Here is a 15,109-nt window from a genome sequence, read left to right as displayed (position 1 = left end):
TGGCACTTTGGGTTTTTTAAAGTGCTTAATAAATACATCATTTTATTATTATAATATTATTATATATATATATAATATTAATGACCACTGAAGATAATAACAACAAACATTTTCTCAAGTATTATATTTAAATACAATTTTGAGATACTCGTACTTTATTTTGTTATTTACATTTTAATGTACCTTTATATTTCTACATTATGAATATTAATATTTTATCTAAATGTGATGCAAAATGTTTGTTATGATGAAAAAATAACATTATATGATGATGATGATGATGATGGATAATTAATCATAATCATGTTTTCCTTGACAAACAGAATGAAAACTTTAGCTTTATTATGTTTTAATCCTCGTCAGTTTAATTATACGGGAAGACTGTGATTACAGTTTTATATTTACTTTTATTGTTCACAATAAATCAATCACTTGTGAACACAATAATAAGGATACATCTGTAAAATACTATAATAATAGAAAAGCCGTATTTGGTTCACAGATATAAGCTATAGTTAATACTGTCAAGGCACTAGGTGTTAGATTTAGTTCCTGGAAACAGAGGCAGAGTGAGAGCTCTTTGTTTTCTCTCTTTTTTTAATCTCTCTCTGTGAAGCTGCTTTAAATCATTTTGCTTATCTGTCCATCAACGTACAATGAAAACCGTGTTTCATAATCGATACCGCCATCTGGCATATACAAACGATCTTTGGCACGGACGTTTTCTGTGACGTCACCACGCCGCCCTCCGCCACCCACCTCACGAGACTTCCCGCGTCCGGAGCACGAGACATTTGGCTGAGATGCTTTTAGAGGAAATTGATCAAAAAAAAAAAAAATTATTATTATTATTATTAATAATGATGATAATAATAATAATAATAATGATAATAATAAATTCACGTGTTTAAACGTAAAAGAGAGAAGGAGGAGACTTTGAAGGTGGGGTGGGTGTTTCAGCACCAGGGACAGCTCATTAGAGGGTCTGATGTTACATTCAAATACAGCTGCGAAATCGGACATTTCGTGAAAAAAAAAAACAAAAAAAAAACGGAAAAAACACTTGAAAGTTGGAAACTTGTGTCCAGCTGACATTAACTTTATCAGATCTAGGTCTGTTCATGGTGAAGTACATTAACACTGGAGAAATGACAAAGTCATGCATAGTAGTATCACTTTATTGTAACGACAGAATAAAACTGCTCTGTCTATGTGGTGTTGATGGAAACTTGTGGCAGAAATCTGCAAAATCTATTTACTGCAAGCACTAAATACTTTTAAAGTGAAAGACTAAATCAAACACTTGATTTATCCCAAATACTCTGTGAATCCTGATTTTTTTTCTCAAGAAGATTAATTTCTTAAAAAACTTACATCACCATGAAGTCTACTGTGAAAAATCCTTATTTGGTTCTGCTTGTTTTTTAGATGCATACTGAACATACTTTGTTCTTCCTCGGCTGCAGTGTAGAAGGAGCATTTCAGAGTTTCACCACTAGAGAGAGCTACACAGCAGAACAAAGTCTGACCCAAGAATCTGATATTCAGACACAATACATTTACTTGTGATGCTCTGGGAGACTCAGTCTACATAAAGGAGCGATCAGCAGTCCTGTCATCTGCTGCTGAGGCACATGGTGGCTTGAACTTGTCCTTCATGGTTGAAAGGCAGTGGTGCTCATAAGGAAGCTTTAGAAATGTGTCTGAGTGCAATTAACTAACGATTATTTTCATTCCAGATTAATTTGTTGATTATTTTAAAACTTAATTTTCACATAAGAAAAAGAAAAGCAGCAACTGAAAAGCTGGAATTAAATACTTGACATCTGTGTCTGTTGATGAATTGTTTCTCCATTTAACTTAACCAATGAGCTGGATGAACATCATAAGACAAATCACAGCATGACAAATGTTAAGACGGACTAACAGGAAGTTGTGAAAGATCTACCTGTATCACATTTTCATGCTGTTTGTCTCATGTGGCTGTCCATCTCAGTAAATAAAGAAATAGATGCTGATTAACTGGTGACTGTCAGCTGGATGTGACAGATGACAGATGTTGAAATAGGAGGAGGGCGTGGAACTGTTCTTGTGACTTTTCACATATTGTCAAAACATTGAATTCATAAAGTCCCAGTGAAAACCTGAACATTTAAAAACAACACCTGGTGAAAACTTTGACACAAGCCTGGGACATTCCAGTGTGTTTCCCCTCAGTACACACTCAGCTGCCAGTTTATTAGGTACATTTAGTTCAAACTGTCCCATTTCGTAGGCTCCTTCAAATGCATCCTTCTTTTCTTGGACCAAGAGGAACCCACCAGCTGGATCCTTCGTGATCCAACCTATCCCAAGTGTAGTGGGTTGAAGCTTAAATTGTCTTGGATTACTCGCGTATGTTCAATTGAAAAGGAAAAAACTTCCACAGGACTCTGATGTAAAAAAAAAAAAGATAAACAAAGTTCTTTAATCCAAAGTTTGTTAAATCTTCTTACAGGATGGTTCAAAGTCCAGTTCTCCCAATCAATAAACTATACTACTGTAAGAAAACCATGTGGCTCAGTCCTTGATTAAGCCTCAACTTCCTGAATTCACTTCTCACAGCACAAAGAGCTCTTTCTCTTAAAGTGACAGTAACTTGTTTCACTGCTCTAACAGAAAGCTACCAAGATGCCACCTTCTTGCAGAATATCTTTCTTACATCAACATGAATTAGATCAATGAATTTTAGCTGACTTTTATTTATTTATTTATATATTTATTTTATTTATTTATTTTAATAAACATTAACTTTCAAATGAAAATATAGACTGTGCTTATTTATTGACTTAGACTTATATGAACTTAATTTGGCTCCTACACCAAGATTCATTGCGCGCCGGTAATAAATCTAAACAACGCCGACAGAGAGCCGCTCTTAAATGCAAGTACAGTGTTTCAGCTCAGTTCAACAGCTAAACAGTAAAACTCTTAGAATCAAGGGTTTTAAAATCTATTCTATATCTTTTATGAAAAAAAGTGTCAAGGTTGCTGAGCGGAAATCCTCCGTAGACCAGATCGTCTCATTTCAGTTCGGCCTTCACGATCTACGAAGGGCCACACCTTCGTAGACCGCGTCCTTCGAAGGATGCGACCCCTGAATTGGGACCCGGCTCATATGATCTTTTCCTAAACTTAATGAAGTAGTAGTTTTAGTGCTTAAACCTAACCAAGCCATGACCGTTACTATAGTAACCATGGTAATGAAGGTCGGCGCGCCGCTGTCGGTACAGTCCGTAGCTGTGTCTCAATTCAGGGGCCGCACTCTTCAAAGGACGCGGTCCAGGAAGGTGTGGCCCTTCGTAGCCGTTTGTCGACCGTGACGGAGGAACTGAGATGAGTCTGTCCGGTCTATGGAGGATTCACTTTTACTGTTTAGCTGTTGAACTGAGCTGAAACACTGAACTTACATTTAAAAGTCGCTCTCTGTGGGTGTTGTTTGCTTTCATTACTGGCGCGCAATGAATCTTCAATAAGGCTGCGAAGGTCTTGAGAGAGCTCTTTGCTTTGACCCATCATGAGATGCCCATTTTTGTGACATCTTGGTAATGAGAAACCTTTTTATAGGCTATCAATTAGGACTAAACCAGCTGATATTTATTTGCACTGATAGGGGGCAGGACCGTTTTTCTAAATACTGACAGATTTCAGCTGGTTTCTTTTTGCACCTCCTTTTCTTCATGTGTTCAATACTTATTCCCTGTGTCATTTCACGTTATTACACATAACTTAATTTATGGACATATGTGTTTTGATTTCTTTGTGTGTGTGGATTACTTGGGTTGTCACCGACATCTGGTGACAATTTCATGTCAATAGCCCCATCAGAAATATATTTACTGAGAAAAATGTTGACGCCTTCAATACTTATTTTCCCCGCTGATTAAGCAACACACAGTAGTTGTTTTTACCAGTTTTATTAAAGACAAACATCACAGAACATTTAACGTTTGAAGATTTGAGAATAAAGTGCAGAAAACTTTTCTAAATACTTTTTATTTTTAGAATACATTCATGAATATAGTAGAGGTAGTGTTATAGTCAAAAACACAACAAACAATTCAAATAAACAATGCCACAACAAAAATATATACGCAGGTGCCTTGCTAAGAGGAACGTTCAGTCGATGTTCAGGGAGTGCAGAGTTTAAACTTAAAAATATAAATATTTTTCTTATAGAGAACAAAAACAAGAAAAGGTGGCGTGACTTTTCATACTAACTCTATAGATAACCAGTAAACTTCCTGTTTTGAACCACACTGCTTTAACACTGTTAACTATGGTACAAACTAAGATTATTCGTTTTTATATCAGCCTAAAGATGTGGGGAAATTAAGTACAACTTACAAAAACAAAAAAATCCTGTGTCCTTGTCCATCTGAGTAGAATTCAGTGAATCCAAGTTGCAATGTAAAGTCCTTCCAAAGTTTAGCCAAGACAAGTCTTTGCGTCTTAGTCTATAGTGCTGTCCGATCAAGAGGTACAACCTTTGTTTCATTTATTTAGTTTCGAATGAACCGATTATTTATTCAGAATTTGAGGAATGTTATTTTTGTGAAATGTAATGAAAACTTTATGTCACAATTAAAAGAGGTTTCATCAGGTTTCAGGTCGACTCCCTAAAACGTTATTCTTTAGGGTGTTTTCTTATTAGGTGTGACTGTTTTGTACTTGGGGTGTAATGATTCTGAAACCAAGAAAACGTCCACAGATCTTGTGAATATCAGAGGACGGACAAACAGCTGGTGCAGCTGGCTCCTGATCAGTGTCTTAATAAAATGTAATGAATCTTTGTGTCACAGACGAGAGTCGCAGTCTCTCAGAACAGAATCCAATCACAAATCTTGAAGTCAGGCGTTGAATCATGGTCGAAACATCAACGCAAGGAAGGGGAGCGAGGAGAGAGTTCTGTTCTGTACGGACTTTAATGGAAGAGACTTTTCTTGGTTCGAGTGAATCATGTTTCTTTGTGACTTTACAGCCACTCTACGTTTTTTCCCTCCGAGCTTGAAGGTCGCCAAGAAGATTTTCCACCTTCCATCGAGGAAATCTGTATTTCAACGTTCTGATCAGTGACTGAATTTGAGATATCCATGCTGGTTCTGAATCAGGACCAGAGTCCAGCCCACACAGGAAAGGACACTCGCAATTGTCCTCCTTTGATGGGTTTGGACGCATTAAATCGAACCCTTCACATCTTTTTGGTCCGTCGTAGGTCGGCTTTGAGGTCAGGTTTAGTTGCTCATTGAAAGAACAAAGTCACAGTTTGAAAAGTAAAACATGAGTGAACTGGAACTGAGACGGTAACACTGCCATAAAGTTTGGCTTCTTTCCTTAGGAAATAAAAGTCTGATACAAAGTGATCCTGCTGCTGCTCTGGCACGTTTCTTATCTAAGCTGTACTTTTGAAAAAACTGAACCAAATAGGAGGAACAACCCAATAGTTTTATCAGATTAGATTCGTCCAGCGTTTGAAACACCCACATCCTGAGCAGAGCTTCAGCCGACCTGTGGGTAAAGAAACAAGGAGTACATTAGTTTTTGTTGCTACACAAGAACATCAGCTTAATCAGCTTTTTTACAATGCACATAAAAACCTTCCCCGCGGCTGATTGGTCGAGCACAAAGAACTGAGTGTAATGTAGGATCAAACTTCTGCATGAGAACAGAGCTACGATCATAACTGCTCCTCCGATGCAGTTGAACTAGAAGTCTATCTGATGTAAATTCAGACTGGAATTGAAACTAGGTTGGAGACCTTTAAGTTTCCTGTAGCAGACCTGTTTGACTGAGTTGGATCACTCATCTCACATTTAAATACTTCAGATGTCGCCTGGTTTTATGATATTATCACTGAACTTCTGTCATCAGATGTTGAAGTCAGACTTACATCAGTGTCCAGACAGGACTTCCTATTGGTCGTCTGTCTCCACCTTACAGATCTCACACCTTGTGGTCTCTGGATCCAGCTGTGGCTGCAGGTGTGGCTGGTTTGAATCACAAAAATGATTTAAAGGATTCAGGAGAGGGAAATGTATCACGCTCTCATCTCCATCAACAACAACTACCAACGTTCCCCTGAGCAAGGCACCTGGGGTCACACCGGGTTGCTTGAGGCGGCATCGTACTTCACACCCTGGAGGAACAGATGTTCAACAGTTGGTCAGATAAATCCCAGGAAGGTTTGATACAACAGGAAGTAACAATGTTTGTTTATTTACTTACATCTAGTTTTTGACGCCGTCGTCTAACCAAGTATCCACTGACTCCAGCAGCCAGGATCAGCAGGACGAGGAGAACCACAGGCAGGATCCAAACGATGGTTCTGGTCTGATCACCTGATGTGAAAGAGTTAAACAGAGACGACAGCTGCATCACTGAAAGTTCACAAACACCAACAAAGCACCAAGAAGGCTTTTTGTGTCGTCTTCACAGAGTCGCAGCGTTTCCTCACCTTTACTGTCTGTCCTGTCTCCTGGATCTGGAGTTGGGAGGTTTCTGGGCGGCGTCTCTGTCGTCTGGGTTTTAAGGTTTGGATCTAGAAAAACACAAGATGTACAAAGATTTACAAAATATAAGAGAAACAAGAGCAGTAGGAAAACAGTGACATTAGATGCTGAAAAAATGACCTGAGAACTTTTAAAGATGTGTCATTTTGACTACAACTATGGCTGCAACTGTCATTTTCATTATAATTTAATCTACCGTTTGTTACTTTTGATTGTTTATTCCAATCAAAATATTCAATTTACATTAACACATGACCAAGAAAAGCAGCAAATCTTCTCTTCTGAGACGCTGGAATCTGCAAATGTTTGACTTCAGTATTTTTGCTTGGAAAATCACTGGAGCAAATAATCCAATAAACAAATTTACTCACCGACAACAAGTCGAATAATTGAACCCCTCTTTAACTTTGGGATGAAACATCTGTATCTTCCTTCATCTGCAGACGTCACGTTCAGGATCTTGAGGGATATGTTTCCACGTTTCAGCTCGTCTGTGAAAAGCTTCGTCCTGCTGACGTACGACAGGAGCTTCATCTCCAGGTCTTCTCGTCCGTACCTGTACAGGTGCACGTAGTCAACCCAGCCTAACGGATCTGAAGGGTCTGGCTTTAGATCCGGTTTGGACCACTCCACTGTGAACCTCCGCAGGTCTAATGGAGGATCCAGGTGGCATGGCAGGATGACATCATCCCCTGGCGCAGTGATGATTGGCTGAGATGAACCAATTATCTGATGTGCACCTGGAAAATGGAGGAAAGTGAATTTTTGCTTTGTTATTTTTATCCCAGATTAATCAGCCTGTGAGATCGTCCCAAGCCCACAAATATTCAGATAACTTAATATATAAGACAAATAAAAACAGGAAAACTTAACAACTGAGAAGCTGGAGTTAAATGTTTAACAGTTGAGAATCCTTTGTCGATCAATTGCTCCAGCTCCGTTTCAAACCAAAAATAATAATAATTAATAATTGTTATAATGTGATTGTTGAAGAGTCATTATGATGAAAACTTTTTGAGCAACACTGTGACCCAAGAGGAACAACAGATCAGCTGCTTGAACTTGTGGACAAACAAAGTAACAATGTTCAATCAGTTGATTTGTGTGGTGAAAAACATCAACCACAATAATGCTCTGTCTCACTGTCTGACAGGATTAACGGTTGCCCACTAATCAGGAAGTTGGAAGAATCCCAAAATATAAACAAAAACTCCGTCATCATCCCTTCTTCTGTCTGTGACCAGCAGGTGGCGCCACAGGCTGCTAGGGCTGATATAAGAGCTTCTAGTAAGAAATTAACTCTAAACATTAATGTAGTGGGTGAAATACACAAAGTGAACATGAACATCTGCTGACTTTAGTGAATGTAATTACAGAAACTCAACTGAAACCAAGTCTGTTAATTTATCTAAAAAGAAGAGATGTTTTATCTTATCTTTATTAAAATGAAATTATGAGTCTATTAAATACTCTTAGTATTTACTTAAGAGCTCGAGAATCATCGCGTTTTTAAGTGTTGTTCAGTATTAAAGTCGTCTATTGACAGTTATCAACATTTCTAACAGCAAACGGCGAACAGGGATTGTTAACGGCTAATTCGGCTTCATTCATTTTCCGTAACGTAAACAAATATAGACTTAAAAAAGAGATTTGGGCTTAAAACTCGCTGATTTAACGGTAGTTTTCAGCTGTAATGAGAACTACACTGGTACGACAACAAAAAAACAGACAGTGAAATGAATGAATGAATGAATGACGGCGAACACAGACAGTAAAATACATGTTATCACGAGCTAACAGTAGCACACGGTAGTAACGTATCTTACCTTTAACAGGTGAGCAGGAGACGGAAGCCAAGAGGAGGAAGAAAGTCCAGAGAGAAGAAGTGTACATGAACTCTTCGAAATTAACCTCCAACATGAGGATTTGAGACGGTGACGGATCAACGGTCGCTGGACAAACTGAGCGGCTTTGCACTGTTTCAAAACCTTTACGTGAGAAGAGTGACGTTTCACTGCGTGAGTCACGCTTTCCTACGTCAGTAAGGCGGGACCATGAGAGGCGGGGGAGGGGGGAGGACCGGGCTCCGATGAGAGTGTGCTGTACGGGCATTGACCCAGAGGAATCCCCATGACGTCACAAAGCAATAACGACACAGATAAGATAATATAATTTTATTTTCCTAAAACAAACAAACAGACACACAAAACAGTAATGTAATGTGACCAATCACCCTTATAGTCAGAAGCACGAGGCAGCTGTGCGTCTCTGGTTGTGGCTGTTCCTCTCAGGAAGACAGGGAAATAAAGTGTTTCAGGTTTCTGCTGTGAGTTTCACTTCAGATCCGGATTTACCAGCTGGCTTTATTTGATTAAACACTAACATTTTGATGAAAGCGTCAAGTTTAACATTAACTAAAATAAATTATTATAAAATTTCCTCTACGCAGCAGGAATGGGCAAGAATGGGTTAAAACTGATTGAACTTCTCTTTAGTAGTAATTATAATGCTAACTAAATCTTCACTAAATACAAATCAGTCTTTTTTTTTATTGGCTATGGAGCCTTTTACATAATCACACGTGATCACATGGTCAAGATATGACCATTACATGACTCACCATCATCTGATTTATGAGTCAGCAAGTTGACTAAACCAAGGTGAAAACAAAAATAACTACACTCAACTTTTCAAACATTAAAACCTGATTATTTCTATATCTGTTTCACTGAAAGCACCATCACCGCCAGAAATTTGGGGAGATTTCTTCTTCCAGTATCGGCTGAGCTAATCAGCTGAAAGACAGTAAGCACCTAAAATACTGCAAGTCATTAACCTGATTGTTGTGCTGTTACATCAGACACCACACACTTTTAATTAACGTCTTGATTGAGACTGAATCACATATTTGGAGTCATTATTATATAAATAAAATTTTGGATTAAATTCTACAGGATATGTAATGGATAAAAACAACCTCAACAACATTGTGTTACATGTCATCAGGGTCCTAAGCTAAATGTTATTTGAGGGGCCCTCCCCCTTATGGTGCCGCAGAGGCCCGGAGCAGACGTAGATCATATATCGATGACCTAGAAAAAAGGTGGTTTGCGGCCAGTGTCGGGCTTTGTCTCTGGCCTCTCATCCCACCAGTTTCTGAGTCTGCTCCTGTGTCGGCCGGGTCGTCAGCTTTAAGTTTCCTGTTCCATTAAACTAGTCGTGGCTTGTTACTCTTGGACTCATTGTGTAATTTCAGTTGCCTGGGTCTGTTTAGTGAAAAGAAAAATACATCAGATTTTCAGGAAAAGAAAAGGGATCCAGGGTCAGAAACCTTTGCCATTTAAGGTGTTAGAAAAAACAAAAAACCCCGACAAACATCCTGCACAAACAGGTTCTTCACACATTTAGAAGTGAATATGACATTACAGCAGGAAACTGTGGCCTGAGCGTAACACACATGCTGAAGAAGAGGGTGATGCAGCCCCCTGCATTCAGTCCATTTGCTGGCATCGAAGAAGCATGGAGATAACATCAGTGTGCGCTGTCATCGGTGAGTACTGAACTAGTTATGAATAGTAGCTGCAGTAGTAAAACGTTATTTCTTTGTACTTACTGAATAATTTACCAGAAACAACCAGAAAGGATCTAATGCGACCCAGGCAGGCTACTGAGGCGACACGGCCTCATGGTCCCGAAACTTTCCTCATAACTACCAAGTCAATACAAAGATTATGTTCCTATGAACCAATTAGAAAACAAATCAAATCCCCAAAACCACTGGCAGCAGCTGCTTTTATATGTTGCTCTTTGCACTTTGATCGTGGGTGAGGTGTGAAGTTTTGATTGCATTTGTTATTTGGAGGTTTCCATCCTGTAGCTTTAGATGTTATTGACTGTATCATTCGCATGGTGGAAAAGCAGGAAGCAGAATTCATTCTGATCAATTAGTTATCAGCAAAAGATTTCTGTTGTTTTCAACTTGAATCAGCTCAGTCATTGTTCAAAATCACATCCAGTGAAACAAGGAAGAAACTAAACCTGAACAAAGGTGATGAACTTGCTGAGTATCTACACATCAGTGAATCTTTCCCAGTGTTCAGCAGGAACACAAAAGACTTCTGTTGCTTCAGGTCGATTCATGATAAAAAAATAAACCTGAGTTTTCTGTGTTCCTTGCAGCCACTCTGACAGTCCTGCCCAACAGATCCCAGTTCTTCCAGTACGAGTCCGTCTCTCTGAGCTGTGGGCAGCAGGGAAACTCCTCTGGGTGGAGGGTTAAGAGGAACACGTCCAGAATAACGAATGGAGATTGTCCTGCGTTCTTGGATAGAGGAAATGATTCCAACTGCTTCATTGAAGAAGCTTACCTTAGTGAAACTGGAGTGTACTGGTGTGAGTCCGGAGCAGGAGTGTGCAGCAACACCATCAACATCTCTGTAACAGGTGGGTTTAAACAAGCTAAAGGCTGCAGCCAGTAGACGCTCAGGCACCATAGAAGAAGATATTTATGAAGATAAGGACATTAAATGGGTTTTGGTAACTAGCTCTGGCATTGTTCTCGTTCACTGCTGTCCTCAGTAGAAAAAATAAAATCGACCTATTTCATGTTTTCCTGTGCAGCGAGCTCTTGTGGTCGAACGCACAGCGACTCTGTCCGGACACATTCACACAGACATCTTACGTCTCCCATCGACTTCAACTGAAGTCTGTATAACTCACCTGTTAAATGATGAGGGAGGTGATTTCTTACTGTCAACAAACCACATCTTTACACTGATGACTCTCACAGTCAGAGCAGTTAGCGTGGGGCAGAGGTCAGGGAGCACGCTCTGGAACAGCCACCATTTTGAACTTTGATCATGTGTAGAGTCTAAAACCAGTTGTCTGTCGTTCAGCTGGCTCCGTGATCCTGGAGAGTCCCGTCCTCCCTGTGATGGAGGGAGACGATGTGACGCTGCGCTGCACAAACATCACTTCCTCCTCCAACCTCACAGCTGATTTCTACAAAGATGATGTTTTCATCAGGAGCAGCTCCACAGGAAACATGACCATCCACAGTGTTTCTGAAGCTGATGAAGGACTCTACAGGTGTAACATCTCTGCAGCCGGACAGTCGACAGGCAGCTGGTTGAGAGTCAGAGGTGAGGTCAACGTTAACGTCCCTGAAAACCTCAGAAACGTCAATGTAACATCAGGGAGACGTTGGACTCTGACAGCTCTAACGTTGGAGAGACGTTATATCTTAGTTGAAAATCAGACTGACGTCAAAAACCCAACGTTGGAGACTTGACAAGACGGCGTTGGCATGAAATTGTTTGAAAGACTTTTAATGATCAACTTCAGCTGTCGTCAGTATTGTACGTCAAATTAGCATTAGCATCAGACGTCCTGACTTTCAATGATGTCTCAAGCTTCATTCAACCAAAAATAAATGACTAACGACGTTAGCAAGCTTGTTAGCTCAGTCACTAACAGGAGAATAAATCCACAGTGTCTAAGTTAGTGTCAAGTTTATTCAAAGAGATGTATTTGTTCGGAAGGTGTTATAAATATAAATAACTGTGTGTTCAGAGGTTTATTTAGCCTAGCTTAGCAAACAGCCTCCCTCTGTGCAGACAGGGCTGTTAGCTTGTGTTGATTGAGGTCAACCTGTTGTCTCTCTGTGTTGAAGCGAGGCATCCTGAGCCGCCTCAGTCCTCCCTCGCATGCATTCTACTTCCTGTGGTGGGTTTCTGTCTGCTGCTGGTGTCGGTGATGCTGCTCTTCCTCTGGAGGCGCCACAAAGGTCAGAGTGTTTTCATGTAAACAAAGCGACACTTTGCAACCAGCTGTTTCGGTCTCAGTTCTGCGCGGGTCGTTGGACGTGTTGAGAGTCAATTCTTGAACAAGAAGTCTTAACTCAAGGTCCACTTACTAGTTTTTTTCCTTATTCTCAACTGAGCTATGCGTGTTAGTTTAAATTAGTTCAATGGTGGTGAATTTTCTCTCTTCCATTATTGCTCCTCGCCTCTATTAGACTTTAGTGACGCAAAGTTCTGACGATGATGAATGGACTGAATCTAAACTATGAAAGTTCGTGACAGTGGCTCAAGTGTCGAAGCTAAAACACACATACCTCTAGTGTATAAAGTATTCATTTTAAACAGAGCAAAGCTTCGTGACAGAAGCAGGTGGAGTCATGTTAAAGGTTAAAAGACAAAAGGTTTTTTGTTTTCGTGTGGTTTGTTTTGTCTTGATGAAAGAAAGCAGACGATACATCACAGTCCCACACCTGCATACCTGTGTCTACTGCGTCTCTGCACTGATACCACTCTTCATGGGAACCAGACAGACGACCTGAAAACAGTATTAATCAGCAGCACACAGACGAAAACATCACGCTGTCATACAGATGTTTAGTATTTTCGTTTTCAGATTTATTTTCAGATTCTCAGTTTCACTGTTTTCAACCCACAAACTGGATTGGGAAATCTGGATTTCCATGTTTAAATCCAGCTGCTGTGTAACCGTGAGAATGATGTTGTGTTACAGGTAAAGCCGATGTTTCCTACACTGACGTCACCATCACACAGGAAGTACCACCACAGAGGATCAGAGGTAAACACACACTCAAACGCTGCATGTTAAATTATTACATTGACAACATTGAAATTATGCTTTGATGTGACTATATTTACTTACTATATTATGTGAATGTTCCGATAAAATATACAATATTCAAACTGTTTTACTTCTGATACTAAAGTTAAATTTTAATGTGGGACTGTGGTAATGGAGGATTTTTACAGTGCGGTTTTGCTACTTACGGAAGTGGAGAAACTCGCAAATATTATCAGGAGAAAACGATTTCTGTTTTCCCAAGACAAGGAGATGAAAACACATTTAAAGTGTGGCCTTCCTCGGCTTCCTCTTTCCCTTGAATAAAAGATCTTGATTCTTCTTCCGTCACTGTCTGTTTTGTTGTATTGTAAAGAAACTGTGTTCTTCCTCCACCACTGGTTACAGCCTGCTCTCCTGAATAATCACCAACAGCTGATGGAAGTTAAAAGATGTTTAAATAAACTGAACAAAAACTCACTAATATTCCTGTGAGGGTTTGAACTAAAATCAGACTTTAGTTCTTACGTTATAAAACAGTAAAAACTCATTTCTGTCACTATGTAATGAACCTGTTCTGTAACGGCTCCTCTGGGCCTCATGTGTTTGTTGTTGTTACTGAAGAAGGAAGTCCCGCCCTCTCACCCACTTTCCTGCGCTGTGATGACATCAGCCATCACCATGGTTACCATAAACAAAAACATACTGAGGTCATTTTCCTCCCTGTGGCTAATCGCTTCAGAGAGATACTGTTCAGAAACTGACCGAGTTTCTATTTTTAGTAGAACAGACTTCAGACTTTATTTATAGACGTGTCTCCGTTGAGTTTGTTGCTGTGTTTACTTTCTCTGAGTGTTTCTATCACTGACAGACGTTATGGCACAGTCCAGGCCTTTATACTGACTCACGTGGATTTATCATTAATATATGTTTGGGATACATGAAGCGCTGCAGCATGAACTCCACTGCATGATAAGTGCATGTATTTATTCTCCACAGACACTTTTTAAGTATAAATCTGAAAACCCAAACGATGAATGTCTCCTATTATCAAGTATCATGAATCCTGAGCTGAGCCACAGAGCTCCATCGTTATCACTATAACACATCAGTGAGTCACATGGTCCTTCATTATCATGTGACTCAGGCCTTTCCTGGGACGATCTGCTGCTACAAATACTCACTAGACCATTAAATGTAGATTAATCCACCGCTGAAAGTAGTCCCCCCAAAAATAACCAACTTCCTCCTGTTTGTTAGAAACTACAGCGACGAGCTGTTTTAGGAATTTACTGATTTTTTAAACATATAATTGTTTGGTGTTTTTAAAAATGTGTGTTTTCAGTAGGAAGCAATGGACCTGAGGCTGAGAGCCACAGACACGGTGGAGACGTACTGTAGTCCTGTAGCTCGTGTGTTAACGGTCTGTGTCCGTCCTCCACAGATGTGGACGCTTCTCCGACCTTCTACTCGACGGTCAAACCAGGATCCACCTGACGACAGGAAACAACAGCGCCAGAGTTAAAGTGTGTGAATCATGATGTTATGGATCAAACTGAAGAAACGTTCAATGTGCTTTTACAGTTTTTCATGTGTCTCTGTAGTTTTGTGTCTTTGTAGTTTTGTGTCTCTTGTTTCTGACTTGATTAGTTTTTTTATCTTCAGGCTGAAAATTGTCCCACATCTGATCTATGTTATGAACAANGTGTGTGAATCATGATGTTATGGATCAAACTGAAGAAACGTTCAATGTGCTTTTACAGTTTTTCATGTGTCTCTGTAGTTTTGTGTCTTTGTAGTTTTGTGTCTCTTGTTTCTGACTTGATTAGTTTTTTTATCTTCAGGCTGAAAATTGTCCCACATCTGATCTATGTTATGAACAAGGGAATAACATCTTCTTGTTTATTGTTTAATAACAGTATCACAGAGAGCTCAGTGTTTCCCCTCCCTTCATGAGACTGACC

The 15,109-nt window shown here is 39.7% G+C and overlaps 2 protein-coding genes across 2 annotated transcripts; one reads left to right on the top strand and one right to left on the bottom strand.

The window, feature by feature from the left end:
* Window positions 1–6,413: 6,413 nt before the first annotated feature.
* On the bottom strand, window positions 6,414–8,660 carry LOC111233325 (CD276 antigen-like). The gene is made up of 3 exons (XM_022761110.1): window positions 8,375–8,660; window positions 6,920–7,288; window positions 6,414–6,577 (listed from the first exon to the last, which is right to left on the bottom strand). Exons 1-3 carry the CDS (start codon window positions 8,658–8,660, stop codon window positions 6,414–6,416), a joined length of 819 nt encoding a protein of 272 aa, XP_022616831.1.
* Window positions 8,661–9,984: 1,324 nt separating this feature from the next.
* Window positions 9,985–14,779, top strand: LOC111233363 (Fc receptor-like protein 5). Its single transcript, XM_022761173.1, has 6 exons — window positions 9,985–10,098; window positions 10,728–10,991; window positions 11,444–11,689; window positions 12,220–12,333; window positions 13,080–13,145; window positions 14,590–14,779. The coding sequence occupies exons 1-6, from the start codon at window positions 10,068–10,070 to the stop codon at window positions 14,640–14,642; spliced, it is 774 nt and encodes a 257-aa protein (XP_022616894.1). The 5' UTR covers window positions 9,985–10,067; the 3' UTR covers window positions 14,643–14,779.
* Window positions 14,780–15,109: the final 330 nt, after the last annotated feature.

The sequence above is a fragment of the Seriola dumerili genome, unplaced genomic scaffold (assembly GCF_002260705.1).
Source record: "Seriola dumerili isolate Sdu_G_001 unplaced genomic scaffold, Sdu_1.0 BDQW01000388.1, whole genome shotgun sequence".
Lineage (NCBI taxonomy): Eukaryota > Metazoa > Chordata > Actinopteri > Carangiformes > Carangidae > Seriola > Seriola dumerili.
Note: the sequence above shows the minus strand (reverse complement) of the source record. Positions and strands in the feature narration are given on the sequence as shown.

Excerpts from the sequence above, each read along its gene's own strand:
- LOC111233325 (XM_022761110.1), bottom strand. The coding sequence starts at position 8,660 with ATGCCCGTACAGCACACTCTCATCGGAGCCCGGTCCTCCCCCCTCCCC. Across the intron at positions 7,289-8,374 it reads CTCCTGCTCACCTGTTAAAG|GTGCACATCAGATAATTGGT; the intron begins GTAAGATACGTT and ends TCCATTTTCCAG. Across the intron at positions 6,578-6,919 it reads AATTATTCGACTTGTTGTCG|ATCCAAACCTTAAAACCCAG; the intron begins GTGAGTAAATTT and ends GTGTTTTTCTAG.
- LOC111233363 (XM_022761173.1), top strand. The coding sequence starts at position 10,068 with ATGGAGATAACATCAGTGTGCGCTGTCATCG. Across the intron at positions 10,099-10,727 it reads ATCAGTGTGCGCTGTCATCG|CCACTCTGACAGTCCTGCCC; the intron begins GTGAGTACTGAA and ends TGTTCCTTGCAG. Across the intron at positions 13,146-14,589 it reads ACCACCACAGAGGATCAGAG|ATGTGGACGCTTCTCCGACC; the intron begins GTAAACACACAC and ends CGTCCTCCACAG.